Source organism: Myodes glareolus, chromosome 10 (assembly GCF_982192425.1).
Source record: "Myodes glareolus chromosome 10, mMyoGla1.1, whole genome shotgun sequence".
NCBI lineage: Eukaryota > Metazoa > Chordata > Mammalia > Rodentia > Cricetidae > Myodes > Myodes glareolus.
The window spans coordinates 1,381,184-1,406,067 of NC_142035.1; the positions used below are offsets into that span (position 1 = coordinate 1,381,184).

At 52.6% G+C, this 24,884-nt stretch overlaps 1 protein-coding gene across 4 annotated transcripts; it reads right to left on the reverse strand.

Moving 5' to 3' along the window:
• Nucleotides 1-2,789: 2,789 nt before the first annotated feature.
• Slco4a1 (solute carrier organic anion transporter family member 4A1) lies at nt 2,790-24,884 on the reverse strand. Of its 4 annotated transcripts, none has more exons than XM_087910910.1 (12): nt 24,750-24,884; nt 15,225-16,106; nt 14,310-14,400; nt 12,850-12,971; nt 12,331-12,442; nt 6,350-6,504; nt 5,362-5,386; nt 5,058-5,223; nt 4,792-4,964; nt 4,468-4,532; nt 3,948-4,096; nt 2,790-3,528 (listed from the first exon to the last, which is right to left on the reverse strand). In XM_087910910.1, exons 2-12 carry the CDS (start codon nt 16,018-16,020, stop codon nt 3,388-3,390), a joined length of 1,995 nt encoding a protein of 664 aa, XP_087767036.1. In that variant the 5' UTR covers nt 16,021-16,106; nt 24,750-24,884; the 3' UTR covers nt 2,790-3,387. The 4 variants fall into 4 exon arrangements, with proteins under 4 accessions (XP_087767036.1, XP_048297253.3, XP_087767034.1 ...); XM_048441296.3 differs by having other exon boundaries at nt 5,362-5,557; nt 24,750-24,883; XM_087910908.1 differs by having other exon boundaries at nt 5,362-5,557; nt 24,619-24,750.

Below are 24,884 nucleotides of genomic sequence, written 5' to 3' on the forward strand. Positions count from 1 at the left end.
GGGTAGCCAGGTGTGGGGTGGACAGCTCCTGCCTTCTGCCAGTGTCTGTGCCAACTCAACAGGACTCACCCTGGAGCCTGTCTGCAGCCATGTGTGTGAGCAGCAGAGCAAAGCCAACTGGGCACCACGGCTTTGGCAGTCCAGCCTGGGCAAGGCACTGGTCTCCTGAAGAGATCTGCTGTCAGACATGAGCCTCCAACCTTGCACAACTCAAGAGAGGCAGGGTCCAGAAGCTGCTGCCCCCACAGTGCAGCCCTTTCTGACACCCACTCAGCTTAGTCCACTTGTGGCCAGAGCGCTGTGGAGGATTCTCGTCTGTGCCGTATATCTTTCCTTCGCCAAGTCAAAGCGTTACCACCTGCAGTGGATCTCTGATTACAGGGGAATCTGAGGACCCCAGGGAAGCCCGAGTGTGCCCAGAGACCCTAAAAGAAAAGCCAAGCCTGTCTTCAGAGCTGCCTCTCAGGTCGGGGCCCGGAGGTTTCTGTCCTGGTGTGTGAATTTCCTCCCCTTGGGATGACTATCAAGGCAAAGCACATGGCCACCTCCAGGGGTCACATGACTCATCGTATTCCACAGGTGTTCTCTGTGCGCTAGCACGTGGGGCTTTGCATAGCTTGAGTCACTGAAAGTCAGATCCCTGAGGTCCTGGTGCCCTCATGGGCTAGATCCTGGAGCTCTATCTCGGGGAGGAAACCTTGAGAGACAAAGAGATGGAACGACCTGAGTCCCGGTAGCTTGGGGCGCACTGGGGAGGATACTGGTGGGGCCTGGCCTCAGTCCCTGGATTGGTGATTCTTGAGTCCACTCTCAGGTTCTATTCCCAGGGGCCTCAGAAGGAACATTTTCTGAGCTGAGGCTACTCTGTGCCTGGGTGACCAGACATAACAGATAGAAATATACCCAGTTAACTGGAATCTCCAGTAAGAACATTGTAGCTTATGTCTCATGAAAGGGCCGCTCGTCCATCTGATGGGATTTCTGAAATGTCTCTTCTCTAAGTGGGGTCAACTGAATGTCCCCGTCTCAGCTAAAAATGCACAGGAGATATCAAGGTGCCCAGAAAACAGAGTGAGGCATCCAGGCATACAGTCAGAAAAAGCTGCTGTGACTTGGCCAGCTCCTCAGTGGGGTGTGCAGGGGTCGTCAGGTGTGAAGTCCGGCGAGAAGCAGTATTCAGACCCCACTGTGAGTACCCAGGCAGGTCTCTGAACCCGATGCAAGAGCCGATATGAACAACAACCAGCCTTGCTGAGACAGGAGACGTGAAGTCTTCTGCAGAAAGGAGAATCAAGGCACAGAAAAAACCAAACATGTTGTTTGGGGTCACACAGTCAGTGGGTGGGGCTGCTGTGTGTTCAGAGGGCAAGGCAATGGTCAGAGAAGCCAAGGTTTTCTCTGCTCAGCTGATGGAAGCCAGGGGGTTTCAGGGAGGAAGGTCAGGCTGGCTCACCAAGGCATCTGGCTATGCAAAGAGCTTCCCTGCCCTCATCATTCACAATCCTGCTAGAAGGGGCTGGAGAGCACTGACTGCTCTTCCAAAGATCCTGAGTTCAATTCCTAGCAACCACACGGTGGCTGTCAACCATCTGTAATGAGATCTGGGGTCCTCTTCTGGTGCTGCAAGCAGAATATTGTACACATAATAAATAAATAAAAATCTTTAAAAAAAAATCCTGCTAGAGGGTTGGCCTTGGGAGCCCTGATGTTTGTGCAGGTTGAGTGGGAATGCCAGCGAGGCTGTGTGTATGTGCGCTTGTGTGTGTCTGTGTGTTGGTGTGTCTGTGTGGTACCTTGTATCTTCCTGAAGGACTCATCACTTCTCTGGACAGGAATTCTGAGAGTCTGAGCTCCAGCCCCAAGGGCTGTGGGCTTAGGTGCTGTGACCTGCATGTGTGGTTTGATAAGAAGGAAAGTGGAGTAATCTTTCAAAACGAGGACGGCTCAGTTTGTGAAGTGCTTGCTGTGAAAGCAAGAGGACATGATGTGGATCCCCGGTACCCAGGCAAAGAGCCAGGCACAACAGCACACATTTGTAATCTCAATGCTAGGGAAAGAGAGGCAGGCAGATCCCCCAGCTGGAGAGTCTAACTGGCTTTGTGAGCTCCTAGCCTGTGAGAAACCTTGTCTCAAAAACCAAGGTGGATGGAGAATGAGGAAGGCAATGGAGGTCGTCCACTGACCTGTATATGCATGCATACACACACACACACACACACACACACACACCACACACCTCCTCTCTGGCTGCCCCCCCAACACTCAGTGATGGTGTGAGACCCAAAACAGCATGTTGGTTGCATTTTCTCCGCAGCTGTGAGGGGCTTGGCTATGAGTTGGGACAGAGGCCCTGCGACCTTCATTCCCCCGGAGTTGAATTGTTAGCAGTGCAGGCATTCTGTGTGTGAATGTCTCTCAGCTCACGTTGTATATACTTGTATCTACACAGAGTATACATGGTTGCATACCTCATACCTTACTGATAGCAGTGTGTGGCCACCCTGTACCCAACCCCAGGGCTCACGGATGTGGCCTGATTCATTTGGGAAGTGGGGAAGGTCCAGAGGTCTGGGCCGAAGCCTGTCTGCTTGGGGACAGGAGACAGGAGCCTGTACCACTGTTGCCTTGTTTCTGGTCACAAAGGCAATAGGGATGTTCCCTGGGAAGTGTTGTGTGCCCAACCAATTTCTGGGACAGCCTATTGCTATGGGAACCTACCTCAAAGATGGGCAGACTGACCTGCCAAATCATAGACCCATAGAAATAAATAAAACGCCACACAAAAATAATTGCTTTAAATATTAAAATATATTATGTACATACCCATAACCAAATAGTAGAAGCACGTTGCCCACGGAATCTGCGTGGCACCGCAGATGGGATCACACGCTCACTGTAGTGTGGTTGGACATGAGTCACATGATCAGGTACAAAACTAATTCCATAAACACTGTTCAGTGCAAAATGTAAGTCCAGACATAATGATTCAAGTTGCTCCTGCCCAGCCCAGAGGCCACCAGGCTTCAAGGACAGGCAGTAAGAGCAGATTCAAGCAAAATGTTAAGTGGCTGGCTCCACTGGATCATGCCACCTAGGGCACTGCTGCCCTGTGTGGGGCAGGAAGTCAGGACCAGGTGACAGCCCATGAAATGTAGTGATGCCTCAGAGATTCTAGGGGTTGGGGATGTGTCTGGTTCATACATGACACACTCCTCCCTCAGTGTCTCAGAGGCCGCTTGGTCACAGTATGGGGCAGTGCGAGGCCCCAGAATACAGTGTGAAGTTTTGCAAGGTCCTCAGCGTTGCTCCCCCCCACTCCGTCCCCGTGAAGATGGGGTTAGGGTATCCGGGAAGAGTCCTCAGGAAATGTGGAGGGGCCGGTGGTTGTCAGACATTGCTCTGGAGCTGTTCTGTGGGGTTGTCAGAGGCTGAGGACTGGCTGGGCAGGGAGGCCTCCAGGGCGTCTGAGGACGCTGACGGCGACTTGTACAGGAAGTAGGCAGTGACAAAGAAGAGGAAACCCAACACCTGGGGAGACAGGAGGAGATGTTGGCCCTCGCCAGCCTGGGGGGCTCCGTGCCCAGCCTGAGGCTGCTTTTGTAGTACTCGCTCTGCTCTCCTGGAAGAAAGACATGCCTTTCCTGCATAATTAGTCCGTCCTGGGGAACTGGTGCTTCAGTTCGAGAGTGAAAACTACCGTTTGGTTAAAAGCAGGGGCCAACAAAAGGTGGAAGGACCTGGCACTGTCCCTGAAAAGACATGTACCCGCCCTGTCCCTTGAAACTGAAGGACTGCTCATCCTCTGGGGGTGCGGAAAAACCTCAAGATGAGGTCACCTGGATTTAGGGTGGTTATAACCCCATAGCTGTGCCTTTGTATCGGATAAGTCAGGAGGCTGAAGAGTGGGCGGAGGCAGAGTGGAGCCAGACCCCAGAAGGCCATCTCACCTTGAATGTGAGCCCTGCAATGAGCATGTAGCGGCTCATGGCTTCATTCTGGTACACAAAGCAGGAGCCCTGGTGCCCACACTGGTCCTGCCACAACAGGCAGGCCTTGTCAATCACCCAGCCAAAGGCAATGGGCCCCGGAATACTGCCTGCCAAAGGAGAGAGTTCGGTTAGTGCCCTGATAGGGGAAGGATGGGGGGCCACAGAGAGACACCTTTGCAAGGTCATATTGTCCATTCATGTTCTCAGGGGTAGAAAGGGGACTTCCTCCTTTTCCTGAAGAGTTGGCATTGGGCAAGGAGTGCCATGGTTCTCCACAGGGCCCTTTTGTGTTGAGGCAAAGCCACCTACTGGGTAAATAAATGACAATGGGTCCCTCTAGTGGGCATTTAGGGAAAAAGCCCACCTCAGTGAGAACTATGGCCGAATGTCTGCATAGTAACACACAGCTTAGTGATAGGACACCTCTAGGTGCCTTATTCATGAACACCTGTCCATGGCTTCCTCACCCCCACAGTACCTAGTGTTCTCACGACAATCCACTGGATCCCCAGGGCGAAGGACCTTTGCTGATCACAAACACACCTGCAATGAAAATCGCATCGTCAGAGCCCATGGGAAGCTGGGCTGTGCACCTCAGACCCCTATGCCAGCAAGAGTCCTGGCCACATCGCCACCTCCCTAGGTGCCAAACACCTCGTTGGGTACCAGAGACAGTCAACTCCGATGCCACTAGAACGAGGCCCATTTCCTGGGCCTGCAGCTACCCCAGGGCCCACCAGCATCTGCAGAGCACCACCTGCTGGTACTACGAGAGAAAAAAAACGTGGTGAGAGCTTCTTACCGTAGAGTGGCCGTCAGAGCTGGAATGCTGCTGAGGAATGTAAAGATAATTACAACGAACACGAGAGCCAGAAGGAGGGGCTTTCTCTGACAGGTGGAAGTGCACTTCCCTGCGGTAGCATTGCCCAAGCCAGAGGAAACCTTCTCAAGGACACAGCTACAGCCTCGGAATATCTGGGGAGCCCAACAACAACGCTGATCATATAAGGAAGGCAGATGCTTCCCGGTCCCGGCCAGAGCAGGGCAGTGGGCGGTGACCACACTCACCTTCTGGCCATCCGGGCCTGTCTCAGCACCCGCGGGGCAGCCGGCGAAGCAGGGCGAGTAATACATGATGCCATCTGAGCCACACAGGGGGCTGTAGTGCTCCGGCTGGCAACAGTTGAAGGCGTTGCAAGCCGCCCTCAGGTCCAAGCGGCCTTCAGGCAGGGGGCTGCAGACATGGGCCATTGGATGTGTGTTAGCAGCTGTGCAGACATTCTGGTATACTTCCCTGTCTGCATGTTGCTGTGACCAGCCCCTCCCCACCAGTGACAGCCCTCAGGAAGGTGGGGTCTTTTCCCAGGCTCACCTCCCAACGTAGCTAGTGGTCACACCTGCCATGGGCATGTTGGGACAGTGCATGAGGAAGACAAAGAAGGCCAGTAGGCTGGTCAAGGTGCAGAACAGGCAGAATCTGATGATCCCAGAGCCTCGGAGCTTGAACCTGTTCACCAGGAAGCCACCCAGGAGTGTGCCACCACCGCCTGCTGGCACCACCAGGTATCCTGAGGAAGGAACTCAGTGAGGACCCAGAAACTCTAGGCCCTGCCATTGCTGCAGCATTTCTGTGGACACTGAGGAATGGGGCGAATGAGTACCATGGGTCCTTAGGGAGAGCTGTGGGAGTAGGGTGGGTTCTCTCAGGCCACGGAGGCCACCTGGAAGCCCAGATCTCAATGACTAAAGTCCATCGTGGGTATACAAGGAGCGAGGGAGGGTGTGTCAGCACGGGAAAGTGGTGGTAGAGGGAGGGAGCCATCAGGTATGGGCGTCTGGGCCAGGTAAGGATGTATCCGGGTAGAGTGGGTCACAAATGATACCCTCTCACGACCCAGACAGTGAGATCTGCAGGGTGGGCTGTAGCTGATGCTTTCCACCCACACTGGTCAGTCCCTAGGCTGAGCCCAGCGCTGACCAGTGCATGGGGCATCTCCAGCCAAAAGTGTGATCAGTGAGGCTGCAGCCCTGCCCTCCACACAGGGAGGACGTGGGCACTGGTTGAGTAAGGGCTCTGGATATTCACTTATACAGTCCTTGCAAAGCCAGCCTGTCACAGAATCCCGTCAGGCAGGTACAGAGATTCAAACTTAGACCCCAAGACTCAGGGGCACCAGCCACATGGCTCATGGGGACAGCCAGGCTCAAACCATTTCTGCAATGAATGGTAGGTAAAGTGTGTAGGAGTCGGCTCTGCCCTCCCCCGGGAGCATTGCCCACTTGGAATTTGAAGACTGTGACCAGCGTGTGCAGGAGTCACAGCTGTCTCTGCAGTGCACGTCAGTGCTCAGTCTCCTTACCAAACAACGTGGCGGCCTCGGAGGCACTCAAGCTGAACTGGGCTTCAAAGAACTTGGGGCCGAACGTGGACATGCCGGCGATGAGCGTGGCTTCGGTAGCCCCTGCCAGGCAGAGCAGGATGAAGGTGGGATTTCTTAGGAGGAGCCAGATGGAGCTGGGTGAAAGGGGAACAGAGGGCAGAAAAAGACAGAGAGTCAGGATGGGCCAGAGTTTGTGTGCCAGGAACCTGCCATTCCTGAGGTTATCAACACAAAGGGCCTGGTTTTGAGAAGGCAGTGAAGTGGCACCCGTATCTATCCCAGGGACACACCCGGAGCGGGTGAAAGGCCGGGCTTGGCAGGTAGTGAAACAACGGCCCCACTGTAAGCCTTTGGTATACCTGTCCTCAATACTAAAACCAATTCCAGAGACCAGTCACAGCCGTGGCTGCTCTCCAGTTTCTGTGTGGGGACGAGGAGACAGACCCCAAGTGAATGAAGACAGTAATCACCCCTGGTAGCCATTGTGACAAAGTAGCAGAGGCTCTGGATGAGGGTGACCACTGAGTTTGGGGCTGGACAAGGGGTGGGGGCCACCAAGGGGTAAGAGGTCACCAAGGTATAGGAATCTAGAAGGCAAAGGAGTTACCAAGAGAGGTGCAGACTCCCAACCACAAGCTCTGGGGAGAAGAGGCAGGCATATGTATTTGGAAACAGGGACCTTCAAGGAGTCCCTAGTGGGTTTGGCTAGCTCCCCTTCTCTTGGCCTGTACTCTGGGGACAGGGTTTATAGGACACTAGGATTGACAACAGAATTGGTGGTCAGATACAGCCTGCTAATCCCACGGTGACTTTGGCCTGGAGTCCTGAGACTCTAAGGGGCCAGCACTGCAATGCAACCCCTAGGTTCCCTCCCGCCGCCATCCTTTCTAGGATGTGAAAGGCATCAGCCACAGCTGCAGCCACACAGCTGAGAAGGTGCCTAACTTGCCTTCCCAGGACCACACGGCAGAGTGGTCAGGGTGTGGCAGCACAGAACCTGGCCAAGAGAGACCACCCATCTGAGCAGCGATTCTAAAGGCCCTGCCTACCTGCTGGTTGGGAATCAGCTTCCCTGGGGTGAGGGCTGCGTGCTGACTGTGGCATCGAACAGAAGACTGGTGTGAAACATTACAGAGCCCCTGGGAACGGAGCCTGGGGCACAGCTGGCCATCATGCAAGCGATGGCAGGGCTCCACGGTCACCTATCTCAGGCACAGGTCACACAGGAGCAGGGTATGCCCTGAAGTCAGCTCATGGCGCAGTAGCTACACCGTCTTCTGCAGTAAGGCTGCTTCTAGAAGCCTGGCTCTTAGGGAGAGGATGAACACCACTGCTCGCTTGCTGTCTATCCTGCTCCTTTCGCTTACCAAGGCTTGGCGAGCTGGTACCTGCTCCCTGCCTCCTGTGTGAGTGGCCACCACACATCGCTGCCCCTGTGGGAGCCACTCTCTTTGACAGATCTAGACCTAAGAGATGATAGTCCTGAACACCAGCCAGGGAGCCCCACACAGCTTCATACTCAAGCTCCTCATGGGGAGGATCTGAAGAGAAGCCAGGATCAGCTCATAGCCCTACCGTCAGCAGGCTCCGTGAGGGAGTACATACCCACTGCTTCCTAGACACTGACCAGAGCATTGGGAGATCAGACTGGCCCCAGGGAGATGCTCAGAGGATTCCTTCTAAAGTAGAGCATACCCAATTCTTTTAAATTTTGCTTCTTAACTTGAAGGTTGTAAGGGCTTTACAGTCATTTGCTCAGCTGTGTTCTGACAAAGGAAAGCAGGTGTGGAGGAACCCTGGCCCCATCAGGGACTTACAGGCTCAGGGTGCTGACTCCTCATGGCCCCTTCCCACCTGGGGTATATCTGGTGTTGGAGAGCCATGCACAGGCTGGTCCATTCCTGAGGTATTGCCTGGACCTGCTTAGCTTCAGGCTGTTGGCTAAGGATAAGAGTGGCTCTGTCGTGCAGAACATGTTACACAAGGTGTCTAATCCCACTGCCGGCTGGTTGGCTGAGATTCTGGAGTTTGCCCTGAGAACTGGTCATGCCTTTCATGACTGAAGGAGGCACACATTCCTTTGCTTGCTTAGTTCCAGCACCTGGCTTCAGATACTAACCCTGGGCATGAACCTCTTACTGTATAGTACTTGGTAAGAGACCCATGGGAAGAGCTGGGCAAAGCTCATGCCGTGCTATGCTTCCCCAGACCTCTGCTATTGGGGTGAGGAGAGACCAATTTTAAGACCATGGTTAACAGGCCCTCAGCCAGTTCAGTCATGCCTGGGGCTCAGCAGATGTGGAAGATGATGTATGCTATGAATATGTTTTATTGCCATTGGTTAATAAACAAGCTGCTTTTGGCCAATAGCTTAACAGAGTAACGCCAGGTTGAAAGACATATACAGAGAGTAGGCAGAGTCAGAGAGAAGCTATGTAGGCTTGCCCGAGACATGACTGACACAGGAGGGAACTTTACTCGGTAAGCCACAGGCACGTGGTGATACACAGATTAACAGAAATGGGTTAATTTCGGATATAATAGTTAGCCAGAAATGCTAAAGTTATTGGCCAAACAGTATTGCAATTAATAGAGTTTCTGTGTGATTATTTGGGTCTGAGCGGCTGGGAAATGAACAAGTGGCCTCTGACAACAAATTGGCGCCAACCTGTGCCAGCTAAATCCACGTAAAACCTGAGCGGGCTTGGAAAGGAAGTCTAGACACACAAAATACAAAGTTTAGCCACTTTTTTCCCTCCTGGATGGGCTCTGTTTGCTGGCGGCAAGCCATAGCTCCTTTAAGTGAGGTCTTCCTGATTCAGCAGTAGCAGAAAGAAACAAAACAAAACACATGATTTCAGAACAGTGGCTTCCTGGGCCGTTCTGCCAACACATACTCTGGCTCTTTCTCCTAGGAGGTCAAGCACTTGAATGGGGTTTGTGAGCAGCGTGATGCAAGTTACTTGGTGGCAGCACGGGCTAACTGTTTACCAGAGTCATGGTGGTGAGCGTGGCTCCCACCCCACAGTCTCAGAGGTAGTGAACAGGCCTCTGCTGTGTTGAACTGGGCAAAGCCAGCAGGCAAGACCGTGGAGTTGGTCCTAGCCACGCCTGCTTAGCAATAAAAAAGGCACTTCTTATCAGAAAATAATTACAGATATACAATAAAGACAGATTCAGATAAAAAAAAAGTCCTCTAAATGGGTCACAGTGTTGGATAAATGTATGTAGGCTTGGGAGAGAGAAGAAAATGAGTATAGAGAATCTACAAGAGCTAGTTCCAGGACAGGCACCAAAGCTACAGAGAAACCCTGTCTCGAAAAACCAAAAAAAAAAAAAAAAAAGAAGTAAATCATTTTAAACCAAAATATTTAAAGAGACAGATTACAGACAGTCATAGATTTAAGAAGTAAAGGAAAATAATCCACGTAAAGATGGAATATACACAGACTGTCTGGATTATGTATACTATTGTGTTTTCTTTGACTTCTTTTTGACTGTGAATGAGCTAAGTGTAGAGAAACATTTCATTGTATGGATTGCTAAGCTAAACCAACATATATATTTAAAGGTATCTTGACTTTAAAATTTAGGTCTAAGGATTTGTTGCTTTGGAAAAGAGGTTCTTCTTTTGTTTCCACAGAGGATGAGAATCTGTGGAATTCTTCTAGACTAATGTGGTTTGATGGACCAAGACCCCCCCCCCCCGAAAGGTCATCGTGAATATCAGCCAAAATTACTTCACCCAACAAAAAGCAGGAAGCAGTTTGGAGAGAACTATGCCCAAATTCCAAAATATTGTTTACATTTAAAGGGGGATATGCTATAGAGATTTTCTTTGGTATGGATCTTGGTTTATTGGTACAAATTTAAGAGCAATTTTGATATATATATATAATATATATTTCTGCTCTTGATTAAGGTATTGTGTTTGTACAGTTCAATTAAAAATATAATGTATAATTAAGAAATACAGGTTAATAGATAGCCATCTATAATAGTCAAGTTTGTAGTCATCATTAGGTTTTCTAGATATACAGAGATATATTTCAGTTAGATAGGTATTCTTCAAATCTTTCAGAGACCTTCAGATTATGGCATTTAAAATGTTTTAAGAACTTAGACTTTTCATGTCAATGAGACACATCTGCTCCTGGCAGCACCAAGCTGCTTCAAGAGAAAGATAGGCACCAAAGAGGCTCCTTATGGAATTGGTTAGCCATTTGGGCAAGAAACTGTTCTTGCCTGGACTGTTTGATGCTATGCTGTATGAACTGGACATGCAGAACCCACAGAAAAATGACTGCTGAAGTTGCCTAAAGGAGGTGAGACAGTCCTTCAGGGTTCCTGCTTCATGAAAGAGTCTGCCAGACATTCTGAAGGACACAGAAGAAAGCAACCTAATGGACTTTGCCATTACAAGGCAGAACAGATCTTCAAATTTCCTGCTTCATGGAAAAGTCTTCCAGCAACTATGGGCCTGTAAGCTGAAGATGGATGCCCCAGTGACACAGGAGAACTCTGGGTGAAAGTCCAGGCAACGAGATTTCTCTGTCAGTTCTAGAGTTTTGGAAGTTGCTTACATTGTACTTCCTGCTAACTTAGGTAATATTATAGCCTTCTGAAGTCTTTGGTGGAGTTGAAGAATAGATAGTTATAGTTTTCCTTAGTTACGATAAAAGATAAAGTAGATATAAGTGTTGTAACTGTAATTCTTACTTGATACCTGTTTTCCTATATGTAATCTTGCTATGTTAAAGTTAAAACCTTCCTTTTTATTTAGACAGAAAAGGGGAGATGATGTGGGAGGTGATGTATGCTGTGAATATGTTTTATTGCCATTGGTTAATTAAGAAGCTGCTTTCGGCCAATAACTTAAAAGTAAAGTCAGGCTGAAAGAGATATATACAGAGAGTAGGCAGAGTCAGAGAGAAGCTATGTAGGCCTGCCCGAGACATGCCTGACACAGGAGGGAACTTTACCCAGTACCACAGTCACATGGTAATACACAGATTAATAGAAATGGGTTAATTTGAGACATAAGATTTAGCCAGAAATATGCTTAAGCTATTGGCCAAACAGTATTGCAATTAATAGAGCTTCTGTGTGATTATTTGAGTCTGAGTGGCTGGGAAACGAACAAGCAGCCTCTGACAACACTCAGGCCTCTTAAGTAGTCAGCCCCTGGCTCTCTACTTAATGAGATCAAAGCCTGTGAGGCCTTGATCCACCACCTTCTCCAGCCTCACCTTGTTCCTCTGGGCTCTCTGGGGCGGGGGGTTGGGGGGGCTACCCTTGCCCGCCCTGTGTTAGAACAGGCTGCGAAACTCAGCCCTGTCCACAATAGTCCTCCGCTCCCAAGTGGTAGCTCAGGACATATGAATCCACATCGTTCTCTAAGACTCCAGTAGCTCAAAGACTGCACCTTGATACATACAGACAGCAGAGCCAGGTCAGACAGACAGACAGACAGACATACAGGAAAGGGGCATAGAGTGAAGAAGGAAAGCCTGGAGAATACCACCCCAGGGAAGGGAGGGACTGGTCAGTGAGAGAGGCAGGAGTTGGAAGAGGCCTCGGCACCTGTGCTTCTCTGTCCTGTGTCTGGTTCAGAACTGCACCCCCTTGAAGCTTCTGGTAGTGAATGCATAGGTGATACCCAGTGAAAAGGCAAGAGTGGTAGACTCTGCCTGAGGGACTCTTTGGGGAGGGCCTCAGGGCCTGCAGTGCACAGGGAGGCAAACCATTGGAAAGACATTTGCTCTGTGGGGTCTCCCATTAGTAATTCTGGTCTCACCCAGGGGCTGTCTTACTGCCCATGTCTCAGTGTGCTTGGTGGGTCAAGAAGGGGCTTGTGAATGGTATAGAGTGTACACTGACCCCACATGGGACCCATCACTCACACACGCACGTGTGTGCGCGCACACACACACACACACACACACACACACACTCCTTACAGGGGCAGGTCTCTGACAGTCTTGCCAAAAGCCGGGTTGCTCACTGCTCTCTGGCCGTGGTCTTTCAGCTGCTGGGTCTCAGTTGTTCTCATAACGACATAGCGCTGGGAGCCTGCAGGGACAGAGTCGGTAGACAGCTACAGATTCTAGAGACATATATTCCACAGAGGCTGCCCCCACACCGGCTCCTCCACCCGCCTCAGGACCTGAGGACGTGGCATGCGGACACGTATGCAGCATTGCAATCTAAGGCCTGAAGGCGAGGTTGTCATGGGACAGGATTGCAGATATGAGAATAGAGGGCCCCGTGGGCCCAGGAGAAGGGAAGGTCATTTCTGGTGGAGACACAGGAGGGGATAGCAGACTGGTTTTGCCAACCTTGCTCTCCAATAGAGGGGAGACGGAGATCAAAGATTCCACTCCCCATTAGTGGAAATGGCAGGGAGAAGGGGACAGGACAGGACAGAATATATATCCTGCCTCCTGGTTGAGACCTGTGTACCAGGGCAGAGAACTCACCTGGCAGCTGCCGGGGATAGCCAAGGATGGGGATGGCGATGAGGAAGGCAATGATCCCGGCTCCCACGAAGCCAATCCACCAGGCACCAACCCACAGTGGGCTGTCAGTGGTCAGCTCCGTCCTGTTGGGAGAAGCCATGGTCCTTGGATTACTGACCAGTCACCCATGTCCTTTCCAGCACATGCATGGGGCACTCACTCCCTCTAGGATCTCTGTGCAGAGGGCAACAGAGCCCCACAGAGCTACAGTCATATGTTCACCTCTCCCTCAGACTGGAGAGGCCCTCTGACAATGGCCACTCACTGCCCTCTGACAATGGCCACTCACTAAGAGAGCAGCTCCTCAGATCCTGACTGCTGGACCCAGGGAAGCTACATTTGGGCCTCAAACTGAGACCCTGGGGGCAAGGCCCATTGGGGACAGAAGCTTCAAGTAACAGCTGGTGTCCCTCCCCTGCCAGCTGTCATCCTCAGGGCCACAGAGCTCAGGGGACAGAGGGCTCAGCTGGAGTTCACTGAGCTACCCACACAGGAACCATTAGGTGCCCAACTGCCATCTGCATAGGAGGAGGGGGGAGGCTCTCAAACTGAACAGAAAAAGTCATGGGAAGGGAGCAACTGGCCAGTGGGATTTCATACCCTGGAAGAGAAGGGTGCAAGGGAAGCAGGAATGGAGGGATGGAAGGCTAAGGGGCAGAGGAAGGATGGATGAAGGACTAGGCAGCAAGGCCAGGGTAGCAGTGTAAACCCCTATGCGCTGGTGTTAATAGGAAGCTGCCCCGAAGCCTGGCTCAGGCTCCCATCCCTATGTGCAGAGTGACTCAGAACACAGAGCCCACGGGGCACAAGACATCCAGATCGGGGACACGAGCCTTGACCTACCTCAGGCTCTGCACAGAACACGCACCCTTGGCCCCATAGTATCAACCCAGGGCTAGAGGCGGCATTGTGAGGGGGCAGAGCACTAGAAACCTCGCTGGCGCCATCTGCAGAGAAAGTCCCAAGGTGGAGTGGTGCCCAGGACCCAGCACAGCCACCAGGAAAACTCAACAAGAGCTGCCCTTCCGTGATAGGACACAGCCTTGCTGACTGGTAGCCAGCAGGGCCACCCCAGCCTCCCAGCTCTGCTTCCCTCCATCCCTCTCACTTCTCACTCTCCCATTTACGTTTACAAAAATTAGATACTGAAGATACAGACACAACGCCTGTCACTTTAAGAGAAGAACCTGAAGACACACGGTCAGGCCAGGGCTTCAGAATCAGGTGAACTTGAACCTATCCCCCTTTATGCTTCCCAACTTTCCCTGGTTATGTCCTCAAAGCCCCTACATACCCCCAGCCCCTGTAGCCGAGATTATCCCAGATTTCCCCTGCTCTAGCCTCCTGTTGTATATCAGACATTTGGGGCCCACAGCTTCCCAGGCGCTGAGGAAGGCAGACAGATATGCCCAGTTACTCACCGTTGGCTCAGTTCCGTGTAAATGTTTAGCATGGCTCCTCCAATCAGGTAGCCCGCCGCAGGTCCAAGGATGGCCGCTGTGTAAAAGATGGCTGGAAGGCAAACAGAGTGTGCAGCCGTCACACGCCACGTGGTGGGCCCTCCTAAGAGATGCCCCCACCATGCTCCCGTGACTACAGCTCCACTGTGAACCCCTTTAGGTCAGAGTGTGTCTGGGTGGCCTGCAACCGGGAATGACATTCAGTCCTCGGCTCTAAAAACGTCCCCAGAAGTGCACTTTGGATGTCGCTTGCGTCCATATGAAAGCAGATATGCTATGACTCTGCTTTGCATGGTAAAGGCAGTGTCCACGAAGGAGGAACTGGAAAGGCAAGCATAAGTGGGCACAGCCAGAAGCAAGGGCTGTTCGCAGGAAAGAGCGGAGCCTGCAATGATTACTGGGCTCCCTGTTGCATCTGCCCCCAACAGGAGCCTGAGCTGGAAGGGTTTGAAACCTGAGGCCACCTGGGTAGACAGTGAGATTAGCAGCTTTATGCCAATTGCCTTGAAGGTCACAGGCCATGATATAGAAACTATGAGCTGCTTGTGGCTTTGCCTCAAAGTCTCAGCATTCCTGAATTCTCACCACTGATTTACCTCCTAGGGAGGCCGGGCTCAGAGTATACAAGGAACACACAGGGAGCCAGGCTCAATTCCTCCCCACTTACCTTTCCACAGGACTCCTTCCAAATCACACAGAGGCTCAGTGCCAGCTAGCCCTGCCCTAGCCCTGCCTGAAGACTTGGGGGTCCAGTGTGGGCCTGTGCTGAGATTTCTAGCCTGAAGTCCCTACAGGAAGGGCTTGAGATCACCTAGGAGGTATCCACTTCATTCCACCAATGCCTATCCACCCGATTCCTTGGGAAGCCCCACTCACCAATATAGATGGGTGAATAGCTTGACTTGACATTCTCATCCAGGTAGGTGACGCCCAGTGTGTAGAGAGGTGTGGCGCCCACACCATGCAGTAGCTGGCCCAGCATGAAGACCAGCCGGTAGCTGGACAGGCCCGAGTCCATACACTCCACGTGACTCCTGTTGCCCAGACACAACCCGGTCCCCACCTCCTCATCCATCTTCACCTCGTAGTGGCCAGCGGTGAAATGGGGCAGTGCAAATACCAGGGAGCCAATGCCCAGGACCAGCACGCCCCAGCCCAGCCAGCGTGGCTTGTGCCCCTGGCCCCCAAAGTAGCTGACGAAGGTGAGGCAGAGGCAGGCAGCGATGTCGTAGGAGCTGGCGATGAGCCCGCTCTGGTAGCTGTGCAGGTCGAAGCGCTGCTCGATGGAGGTGATGACGGTGTTGATAAAGCCGTTCACGATCATGCCCTGAAGGAAGGAGGCTGCGCACAGGAAGAAGAGGAAGCCCTTGGGGGTGTTGAAGACCTGCAAGCACTTGGGGGTGAAGGCTCGCCAACCGCACAGCGTGTTCTTTGGCCCTGCGGACGTGTACTTCACCTCACGGGCTGTCTGGCTACTCCGCTTCTCAGCCTGGGGCTTGAACAGGAGCTGGCTGGAGGAGTCCAGGGGGCTGTGGGCAGAGCGCAAGGAGGCCGGGGACGCCCTGCTGCTGGGTGGAGTGTCACAGCCGCTGTCTGCGGCAGAGGACGCACTGGCGAAGAGGTGCTTCGGGAGGGAAAGGAAATGCTTGTCCCCCATGCCGTGCTGGGGCATCTCCAGCCTGGTGCGGAGGGTTTTGGCAGCACAGCAGGTAGAAGCAGAAGAGGTGGCTGAGAGAATGCCTCGCCGCTGAGTCTATTCTGTGAATAGAATTTCTTGTTAGCAAACCTTTACCTGCTCCCTAATCTGTCGAAATTCCTTCATGAACATTCAGTACCCACACAGTCCACCACTGGGATCAGCCTCCTCTGACCCAGAGTGGCCTCTGGCCAGCCCCTCACGCATATGTCTTGTTCCTGACCACAGCCCTGCTGCTAGTGAGCTACACCTGCCCTGGACTGAATTCCAGCAGACTTTGAAGGTGTGGCCATGCCTGAAAATGCTGAAGACAGAGCTATTAGATGGGGCCACCAAGCAGTGAGCAGAGCTGAGACACAGAGGAGGCCTACAGTCATCCTGGGAGCCCTGACCTGCACTCCATCCTCAGCGGCTTTGCCTGCCTGTAGGAGCAGAACTGCCTGAGTCAGTCATCAGTAACTCAGACCTGAACCACACAGTTCCAGAGTCCATAGAGTGCAACACAGCCATCTTCTGGAGGACACTGTGACCCACCACTGGGCCCAGGCTGACTTTAACAAGTTGGCACTGTCAAGGAGCCAGGAGTTCTAATTTGAGGCTGTGAGCAGTAGAGAGTCCACCATAAACATCCCTGGTGTAATCGGTGCCAGCGATCAGGCCTGGGGGTACTACTCATTGTGCCAACACTTTCTCTACAAGCTGGTGTCCCTGCCAGAGAAAGACAGTGTCAGAGGAGAGTACTCGAGGCAGAGACGGTTCACGCCGTGGGAGTCAGTGTAGCCGGGCCCCACAGAGACAGCAGAGTAGCTTGCACATATGTGTGTGTCTATGCACACATGTGTACATTCATGTAGAGGCCAGAGGCCAACACTGGGTGTCTTCCTCTGTTAATTTCTATCTTTTAAATTGCATTATTTATTTATGGGGGGTGCACGCAGATTGCTGGTCTCAGTCACGGGATGGCTTGCTGGAGTCAGTTTCCCTTCCACTAAGTACATCCATCCTAGAGATTGAATTCAGGTCATCAGACACGGTGGCAAGCGTCTCCACGGGCTGAGCTATCTCACCACCTTATCTTTTATGACAGGAACTCTTGGGAAACACGGAGCTCACTGAGCTGGCTGAGCTAGTTGCCCAGCAAGTCCTAGAGATCTTTTTGTCCCTGTGTCCCTCGCTTGAGATTAAAGATTACAGGTGTGTGTCACCATGCCGGTCTTTTTACATATATGGTGGGGTTCTGACTCAGGCCCTCATGTTTGGGCACCGCGCTCTTTACCGCCTGAGTCATCACTTTCTCAAATGGCAGCGGAACAGGACAGAGGAAGGACGAAGGGGAGCAGGGTAGGACCAGATGAGAACAGCCATACGGCGCGCCAGCCTTGGAACTTGGGGTTGAAGCAGAAAGCAGACTCCTGGGGCACAGGGAGATCAGAGGGGAGAGACTCAAAGTCGCCAAACTCAAGGTCACCAGAGAGTTTCAGCCTTTAATCCAGGCTGGCCTCGTGCCCACTGTGATCCCTCCACCGCCACTGGGGACTACACAGGTGACAGGCAGATGGGCATACATAGGATATAATGGAACTCAGATCGCAACAGACAGTAGGCAACAGAGGGATTTCTTCCTTGAAAATGAAGGCCACCACTGTAGCATTCTAGACGTCGGTATCCCGAAGCACCAGCGTCACCACGGTTTAACCCGAGCTGAGGACACGGGCAAATATTTGAAGCACAATCTAAAATCAGATTTATCTACATTCTACACTGAAATAAACAGGTTGAAATCCTTCTTTAAACATTAACAAGTGGCGCTCTGATGTTTGCTGCCTCTCCACTGTAGGGTGGCAGAGTGGATTAGACGTGTGGCTCGTACCGGTCATACCAGCATATGGAGGGGGTTGGAGACAGAAGGATCACAAGTTCAAGGCCAACCTCAGCTAGAGACTCTCTCTCAACAAAAGGGCAGGGCTGGTAAGGATGGCTCAGCAGAGAAGAGCGCTGCTTTCCCAGAGGACCCGAGTTCTGTTCCCAGCACCCATAGGTGTTGTACGACCGCCTATAACCTCAGCTCCAGGAGGTTCAACACCCTTTCCTGACCTCTATGGGCACTTGCTCACAGAAGGTATATACTCAGCCATGTAAATAAAAACTAATGTTTAAAACAGGGCCAAACTTAGTTGGTAAAGTGTTTGTCTCTCAGGCCTGAGCACCCGAGTTCCAACCTCCGGAACACATGATTTTTTGTTTGTTTGTTTGTTTGTTTGGTTTTGGTTTTTCGGGACAGGGTGTCTCTGTGTAGCCCTAGCTGTTGTGGAAGTAGCTCTGTAAACCAGGCTGGCTTCAAACTCACAGAGATCCGCCTGCCTCCACCTCCCAAGAGCTGGGATTAAAGGTGTGCACCAATACCACCCGGCTTGCTGGTTTTTTGAAGCTGAATTTCACAGGGCATTCTTGCAATCCCTGCACTGAGGAGACAGAGACAGGCATATTCCTGGGGGTCACTGGCCAGTCACTTTAGTCTACCTGCCAAATCAACGAGAGAGCCTGTCTTAAAAGGCAAGATAGACAGTGTGTCACATACATGTACACCATGTGAACCTGCACACACGTGAACAACAACACAAACATACACCCCACCATCACCACCGATAAAGGGGAAAGGTGTCATTGCACGCGTATCAACCCTTGGGTCACCATTGCCCACACCTACAACTGCCATGCTGATGTCAGGAGGACCATGCTGCTGAGCTATGTCCCAGCCGCTAGCTTTCAAGTTTCTTCCTAGGACCTGCTAGATTATGCTATGGCTGGAGCAGCCTCAGTGACAGTCTGGCTAGACTGCAGGTGTCCCTGCATTTGTCACATGTCACTGTGAGCATGTCAGTGAGGGGTTTCTGGAGGAGACACCATGGAGTCTATAGGCACCACCCTCTGGAGGACCTGGCTGTGTGTGTAAGGGTAGATTTCAAGAGAACCTGCCATCCCAGATTACTGTCTTCACGATCTTGGTACGTGTTTAGCTTTGTAATCTCATGAGCCAGCTCCTAATAGTAAATCCCCTTATATTTCTCATTGCCTGTCCTTCTCTGGAGAATGCTGCCTCATGCAAGGTCAAGCCGTTCCTTTCTTACTGATACTGCTCTGCTATGGGTGGGACCTCTGCTAGGCACCAGGGTTCAGGGATCCACCCCCAGGAATCAGTCCCCATTACAAGGATCCCACAGCAATTCTACATGAACAGTCCTTAAGAGCTCCTTGCAAGCCGTGTGTAGCTGCAGATCAGCAGAATCCAGGCTCCTGGGGGACTAAACACATGGAGATAGGACTTGCTCACCCGTTGCTGTAAGTGAGGGAAGAGGCTTTCACAGAACATCCAACACCCTTGTGTCCATGACAAATGTGGGCTGCCTGGTTATCCTGGATACATCCCCACCGACTCCAATTATATGGGAGGCAGGTCCAGCACTACCTTTAGAAGCACCCTGTACTCCTGACAGCTATCCTATGACAGAGAACTTCCTCACACTGGGACTCCAGCCACGTGATGACCTCCACCCCCACCACTAAATAGCTGTTGGTGGGGGGGAGCTGCTGGAGGGGCGCCTGCCTGTGTGCCAGCCCCGACCCTGCATCTGCTTCCACTTCTAGCTGCTGTGTGTGGGGAAGAAAAAGATCTGAGGCTCGGAGGAACTTTCTTAGTCGGAGAAGGCTTTACTGAGCCACCACTGCTCAGGTGGGGAGGAGCAGGGACGTGGCTCTTTCACACAGATCACTCTCCAGCGAGCAGACCTTGCCTGTGCTGTGTCTCAGCCCGCCAGGCTGGCTCCACCCAGACCGCCCTGCAGCCCAGCCCTGTGGGATTAGGCCAAACTGATTAGCCCAGGATGATGAAGCCCTGGGGCTCCTGCTGTCAGCTGACAACTCCACACCTGAGCACTGTGGGAGGGCAGGCATGTGCACAGGTGTAGGTAATACCTGTGAACGATCTTAGAAGGCCACAGATGACTAAGATTCCCTTACAAGCCCCCCCACACTGTCTTCAGGGCTGCAAGTGCAGCATCACACTGATGATGTCTTTAGTTCTGGAAGAATCCCGTCCTCCTCCTCAGAGACGCTAGGAAAATTCAGTGGTCAGAGGCAGCCCCATCTGTGAGAAAAGGCCTGGTTTGCATGGCTGCATGCTCCTCCCTGCTAGCTTATTTCCTCTGTCCATCCATTTTCTAAACTCCCAGTTGGAGCAGCCCCCAGGGCCTCAGCTCACACTGCAATTTGGAAGACAGGATTTCAGAATGGTTCTCTGCTCTGGGTCCCTGCCACCTGGGTTTCTGCAGGCTGTTCCTAGGACATCTTAAAGCCCCAAAGCTGGGATGTCAAGCATTACTCTGTTCTTGCTTTGGAGACACTTTTGAGACCCAAATCCTAGACCCTCCTTAGACCTTGGCAGCCAGCAGACCCGTTTCATTTCTTTTCCCTTCCTCCTTCTCTCTTCTCCTCTCTTCTTTCTCCTCTGCCCTCAACCCCGATACCCCTCATGAAGCTCCAGTCAGAAAGAGAGGATGACAAAGGCAGGAGGTATCTATGCACTGCACTGAACTGCTCTGGAGCCACCACCTTTCACCTGGGCACTCCTGCTGACACCACAGCCTGGTCAGCTGCCACCCCTCTGTGACCTCGGGACTCTTCTCTGCCTCCTGATTTCTCCTAGGTATCTCCTTTCATACACAGTGGGGTACATTTTTACTTCCTCAGGATGGGGCTCAGGCAATGGGGACAGGGCATAGGCCAGCTACCAAAGCACCTAATTTGCACACCTGGTAGCCACATGCAGGTAAAAGATCAGGAACCAGCTGCTTTTCACAGAAGCTGCCGCAGACTAATTAACAGGGAGCCTGAGTACAAGACACCAGCATGGGTCCAGAATGACCTGTCCCACACAGAAGGTCTGCAGTCTCAACCTAGGTAGGTTTTCCCACCCTGTCTGTATCTGGGGATCCTGGAGCATGCAGAGAACACTCACTGCCAGGCGCCGTGCTACAGAGAGAAATGGAAGCCTTGCTAATCAAGGTGCATTTCAGAAGCAGAGGCCAAGGCAGGCAGGTGCTCCCACTTTGGCAAGTCAGAAGCCTCTGGTTCTCAGTTTCCTCCTGCAACGTGGTATGAGGTGAAGGATTCAGCCCTCTGCACAAATGGGCCAAGCGGCCACTAGGCTCATGGGAAACAGATCTACAGTGCCCAACTTCTGAGGCACGGTTACTTCCGGACTCCAAGAAGGTCCACGGGCCTTATTTGTTATCCCTCAGCTCACCTGACAGTTGGGGACAGAAGTAGCTTGCTTTGCCTCTGCCGCATGGCTGCCTATGGCTGCCAGTGCTTTACTGAAACAGGGGACCCTGTGGCGGCTCTCATGGCTCCCACAGGTCTTCTATATTCTGGGGTGGGGGGGCGATGACAACAGCGAGGTTGTCACCAGAACCTTCATGATTTTCAGGGTCGTCTTAGATTCAGAAGGGGGCAGCTCTAGCTAGATAAGGGACCTTCCTGGCTGAGCCAGGCCACTGCCTCCGGGTGGCCTCTTAGGGTGCAAATTTATCCGCAGGGTATCCTGGCCTAAAGGACCCCAAGTACAAAACTCAAGGGTCCCAAGGATGTATGGGTGGGGTGAAAAGCACCATCCTCAAATAATCCTACGTGTTCTCTGTGCTTTGGGTCTGAAGGGGCAATGCCCGAGGCACGCTCCAAAGCTTGCAGCCTTAAAAGTTGCAAGGCAAAGACAAAGGCGGGGGCAAGGAAGGAGAGCTTTAGTAGCACTTGGTGTGGAAGAAGAAGAGGCATGTTGGAGATCCCTCAGCTTCCATGGTTTTGATTCTGGTGCCAAGGGGAGCCCTGACTATGGCATTAAGTAAGCCTCACCCTACCCATGGCCCCCAGTTTCTGATCCACATGTGAGTACCTGGCCGGGGGGGGGGGCGGTGAGACAGGGTTTCTCTGTGTAACAACAGGTTCTCCTGGAACTCACTCTGTAGACCAGGCTGGTCACAGAGACCCACCTGCCTCTGCCTCCTGAGTGCTGGGATTAAAGTCATGTGCCACCACTGCCCGGCTGTGAGTAGCTTTATAAAAGACATGTGGTTTGAGAAAGCACCACCCTCATCTACAGATGTGGTCCAGGATTCTAATTCTTTTTTGTTTGTTTTTGTATTTTCAAGACAGGGTCTCACTATGTAGCTCTGGCTATCCTAGAACTCACTACGTAGACCAGACTGGCCTTGAACTCGGAGCTTTGACTGCCTCTGCTACCTGAGTGCTGGGATTAAAGCTGTGGGTCGTGAAACTCAGTTGATTATAATTCTTTGCAATGTTAACAAAAATGAGGTCATGATACCTGTCCACAGGGTGTTGGGGAAAATCAGAGGGCCTCCATCTGACAGCAGCAGGTTTGGAGGCTGATCAAGGGAAGGAGGGGAGGAAGAGCCCAGACCTCCCTGGTCCAGCTGCTGCGTCTGCAGGGACCCACAGGATGATGCAGCCCAGGCCCAGCATGATGGCCCACTTCCCCTACTCACTGGTCATGCAGAGCTCTGGCCGCCTGTCACATGGGGACACGATCCCCGAGGGCCTGTCCAATTACAGTGACTGAGAACTGGGGTGTGCCTCCCTGTCCCTCATATTCATCAAGACCTCACCGAGGCCAGACTTTCACCGGAATCCCAGAACAAGTTTGGTGTTGAGCTTCTGAGAGCTAACCCACACTCTCTTCCAGCCGCCGTGGGGATCAGGAAGGAAGTACTTGGTCTCTGTACTTCACAAGCTATTGACTGTATCTCCAGAGGCAGCAGGGGTGTCCCTTCCTTTCTGTTGAAAAGCTAGACTTAGTATTGGCCCTTCTGTGTCTCAAATGCTTCATCCTGAAATGGACCCACCGGGGAAAGTTTAGGAGCTCAAAGCGTTCCAGTTTAGGTATAAATTCATATGGGGCAGCAGTCGCCACGTGGGAAATATGTTAAGCCAGGCAATTTCTGTAGTAGAAGACTCACAGTTACAACACCTGGTCCCAAACTTCAGTTATCAGTGGATTGAGAAAACGTGCGTGTCTGGAAGGCAGGCAGGCATAGAGTTCAAACCGCTGCAGAGAGGTCCTCATACCAGGGGCTGTACTAGGCGTCAGGTGCTGGGCCCATTCACAAGTCATCTTTCTCTTGCCTGCCTGGCCCCTCTGCAGTACTGGGGAAGGTTCTGGTTGGGACTTGTCCACATCTGCTTCAGAGGCCACACCCATGAACCACAATTAGATCATCCAGGAAGAATTTTCCAGGCAGTACCTGGTGGCCTTTCCTAGTGGGTAGGCAAATTAAGGTGGCCCAACCAAGAGAGACCCTTGGTCTTACACATGGTCTTGTGTTCTTTGCAGCACAAGGTACCCGTTTTCCTTTGGTTCTTGATAAAGCGCTGTTCCGGTAACTGATTCTCTGGCCCATTTTCCTCTCTTGAGAAGAGAGTGACTGACCAAGGATACAAATCTCCAGCATCCCCCATATCATTCTAGGCACTCCAAACATCCTGGTCCTTAGCCTGCTCCTCTGGGCCAGGGGACTTTAAAAAGCTGACCGTCCAAAGCCTCCAGTCAGTAAATGCCAGGCTCAGCAAACAGCTCCCGCTGTCCCCATTACCACAGCTAAGATTTATAATTAATTCTGCTAAACCCAGGTGCTCCGTCCCCTGCCGTCCACCTGCCCCAAACCGCCTAACAGCAGTTGACTAGACAGCTGCGTTGGTTTTTACTAAACTAGAAAAACCACTGCCCTAAAACAGAGATGGAGAACTGGTTCCATTACGAATAAACCACCGTGGTTTCAACGCCTCTAGACAGAAATACCCATGGCCTTGTCTCATCACGCCATACTCAGGCTACTGAGCCTGGGGGCCCAGCAAGCTGCCGGGTGCAACTGTGTGTCTCTATCTCACACTTCCGTACATCTGCGGATGCTGACCTCTCACCGTGAAGGAGGTACCCTGCCTCGGGGTCCCGGGTTTCGAGCCAAGCTGCCAAAGAGGCACCAAAAGCGGCCCGAATCCTCGCTGGCGTTCACCTGCGCTCAGAGAGCGCGTGAGAGGCGTAGATGTGCCGGGCCGCAGGGACTCAGTCATCCGCGCTCCTAGGAGGAACAAAGCCTGTCGCACGTGAGCAACTTTTGTGCTTCACATTTTCCTCTGACTTAGCAACCGTCGCCTCTGCAGGTGAACCTGTTCCTGATCAGACCAGCAGGGGCTTGCGACCGTGTATGCTTGCTGCCCCTTTCTCAGGCCGGCAGCCCGAGCGGCTCCCCACATGCAGTTCTGTGCCCCAACCCTCTCCCATCTTCCCTCTCGCTCTGGCGCAGCGGCTCTGCCTTCCCCCCTCCTCCTTTCCTGCAGACTCGCAGTTCCCTTGCGGGCAGCTGGCAGCAAGGAGTGGATTCTGCATCCGGCTCCCTCGGTCCCGCCCTGTGCCCACAGAAGGGCCCCAGGATGTCTCTCCGGTGCCCGGGCCTGCTTCCCGCCAGACGTCGCACCACTCGCCAACCCGGCCTCCGCAAACACCTGCCGCGCTGCTGACGTCAGCAGGTCGGGGTCGGGGTCTGGCACCTCTGAGAGGGGTCCCGCAACGGCGACAGACCCTGTCCGCATCCTGGTCCGAGTCCCCAACGCAGTCCATGTCCTGTAGCACTCACCTTCCCGCTAACCCGGCTGCCTCTCTGCGCCCTGCGCTCTGGCCTTCGCGCGCAGCCCACTCACACTTCATTCATCGCCCAAGCCTCCCCCCCGCGGGGGTGGCTTCGCCACTGCCGCCAATGGCAGCGCGGTTC

Excerpts from the sequence above, each read along its gene's own strand:
- Slco4a1 (XM_048441296.3), bottom strand. The coding sequence starts at position 16,020 with ATGCCCCAGCACGGCATGGGGGACAAGCATTTCCTTTCCCTCCCGAAG. Across the intron at positions 14,401-15,224 it reads CTATTCACCCATCTATATTG|CCATCTTTTACACAGCGGCC; the intron begins GTGAGTGGGGCT and ends TTTGCCTTCCAG. Across the intron at positions 4,965-5,057 it reads CAGGCCCGGATGGCCAGAAG|ATATTCCGAGGCTGTAGCTG; the intron begins GTGAGTGTGGTC and ends TGGGCTCCCCAG.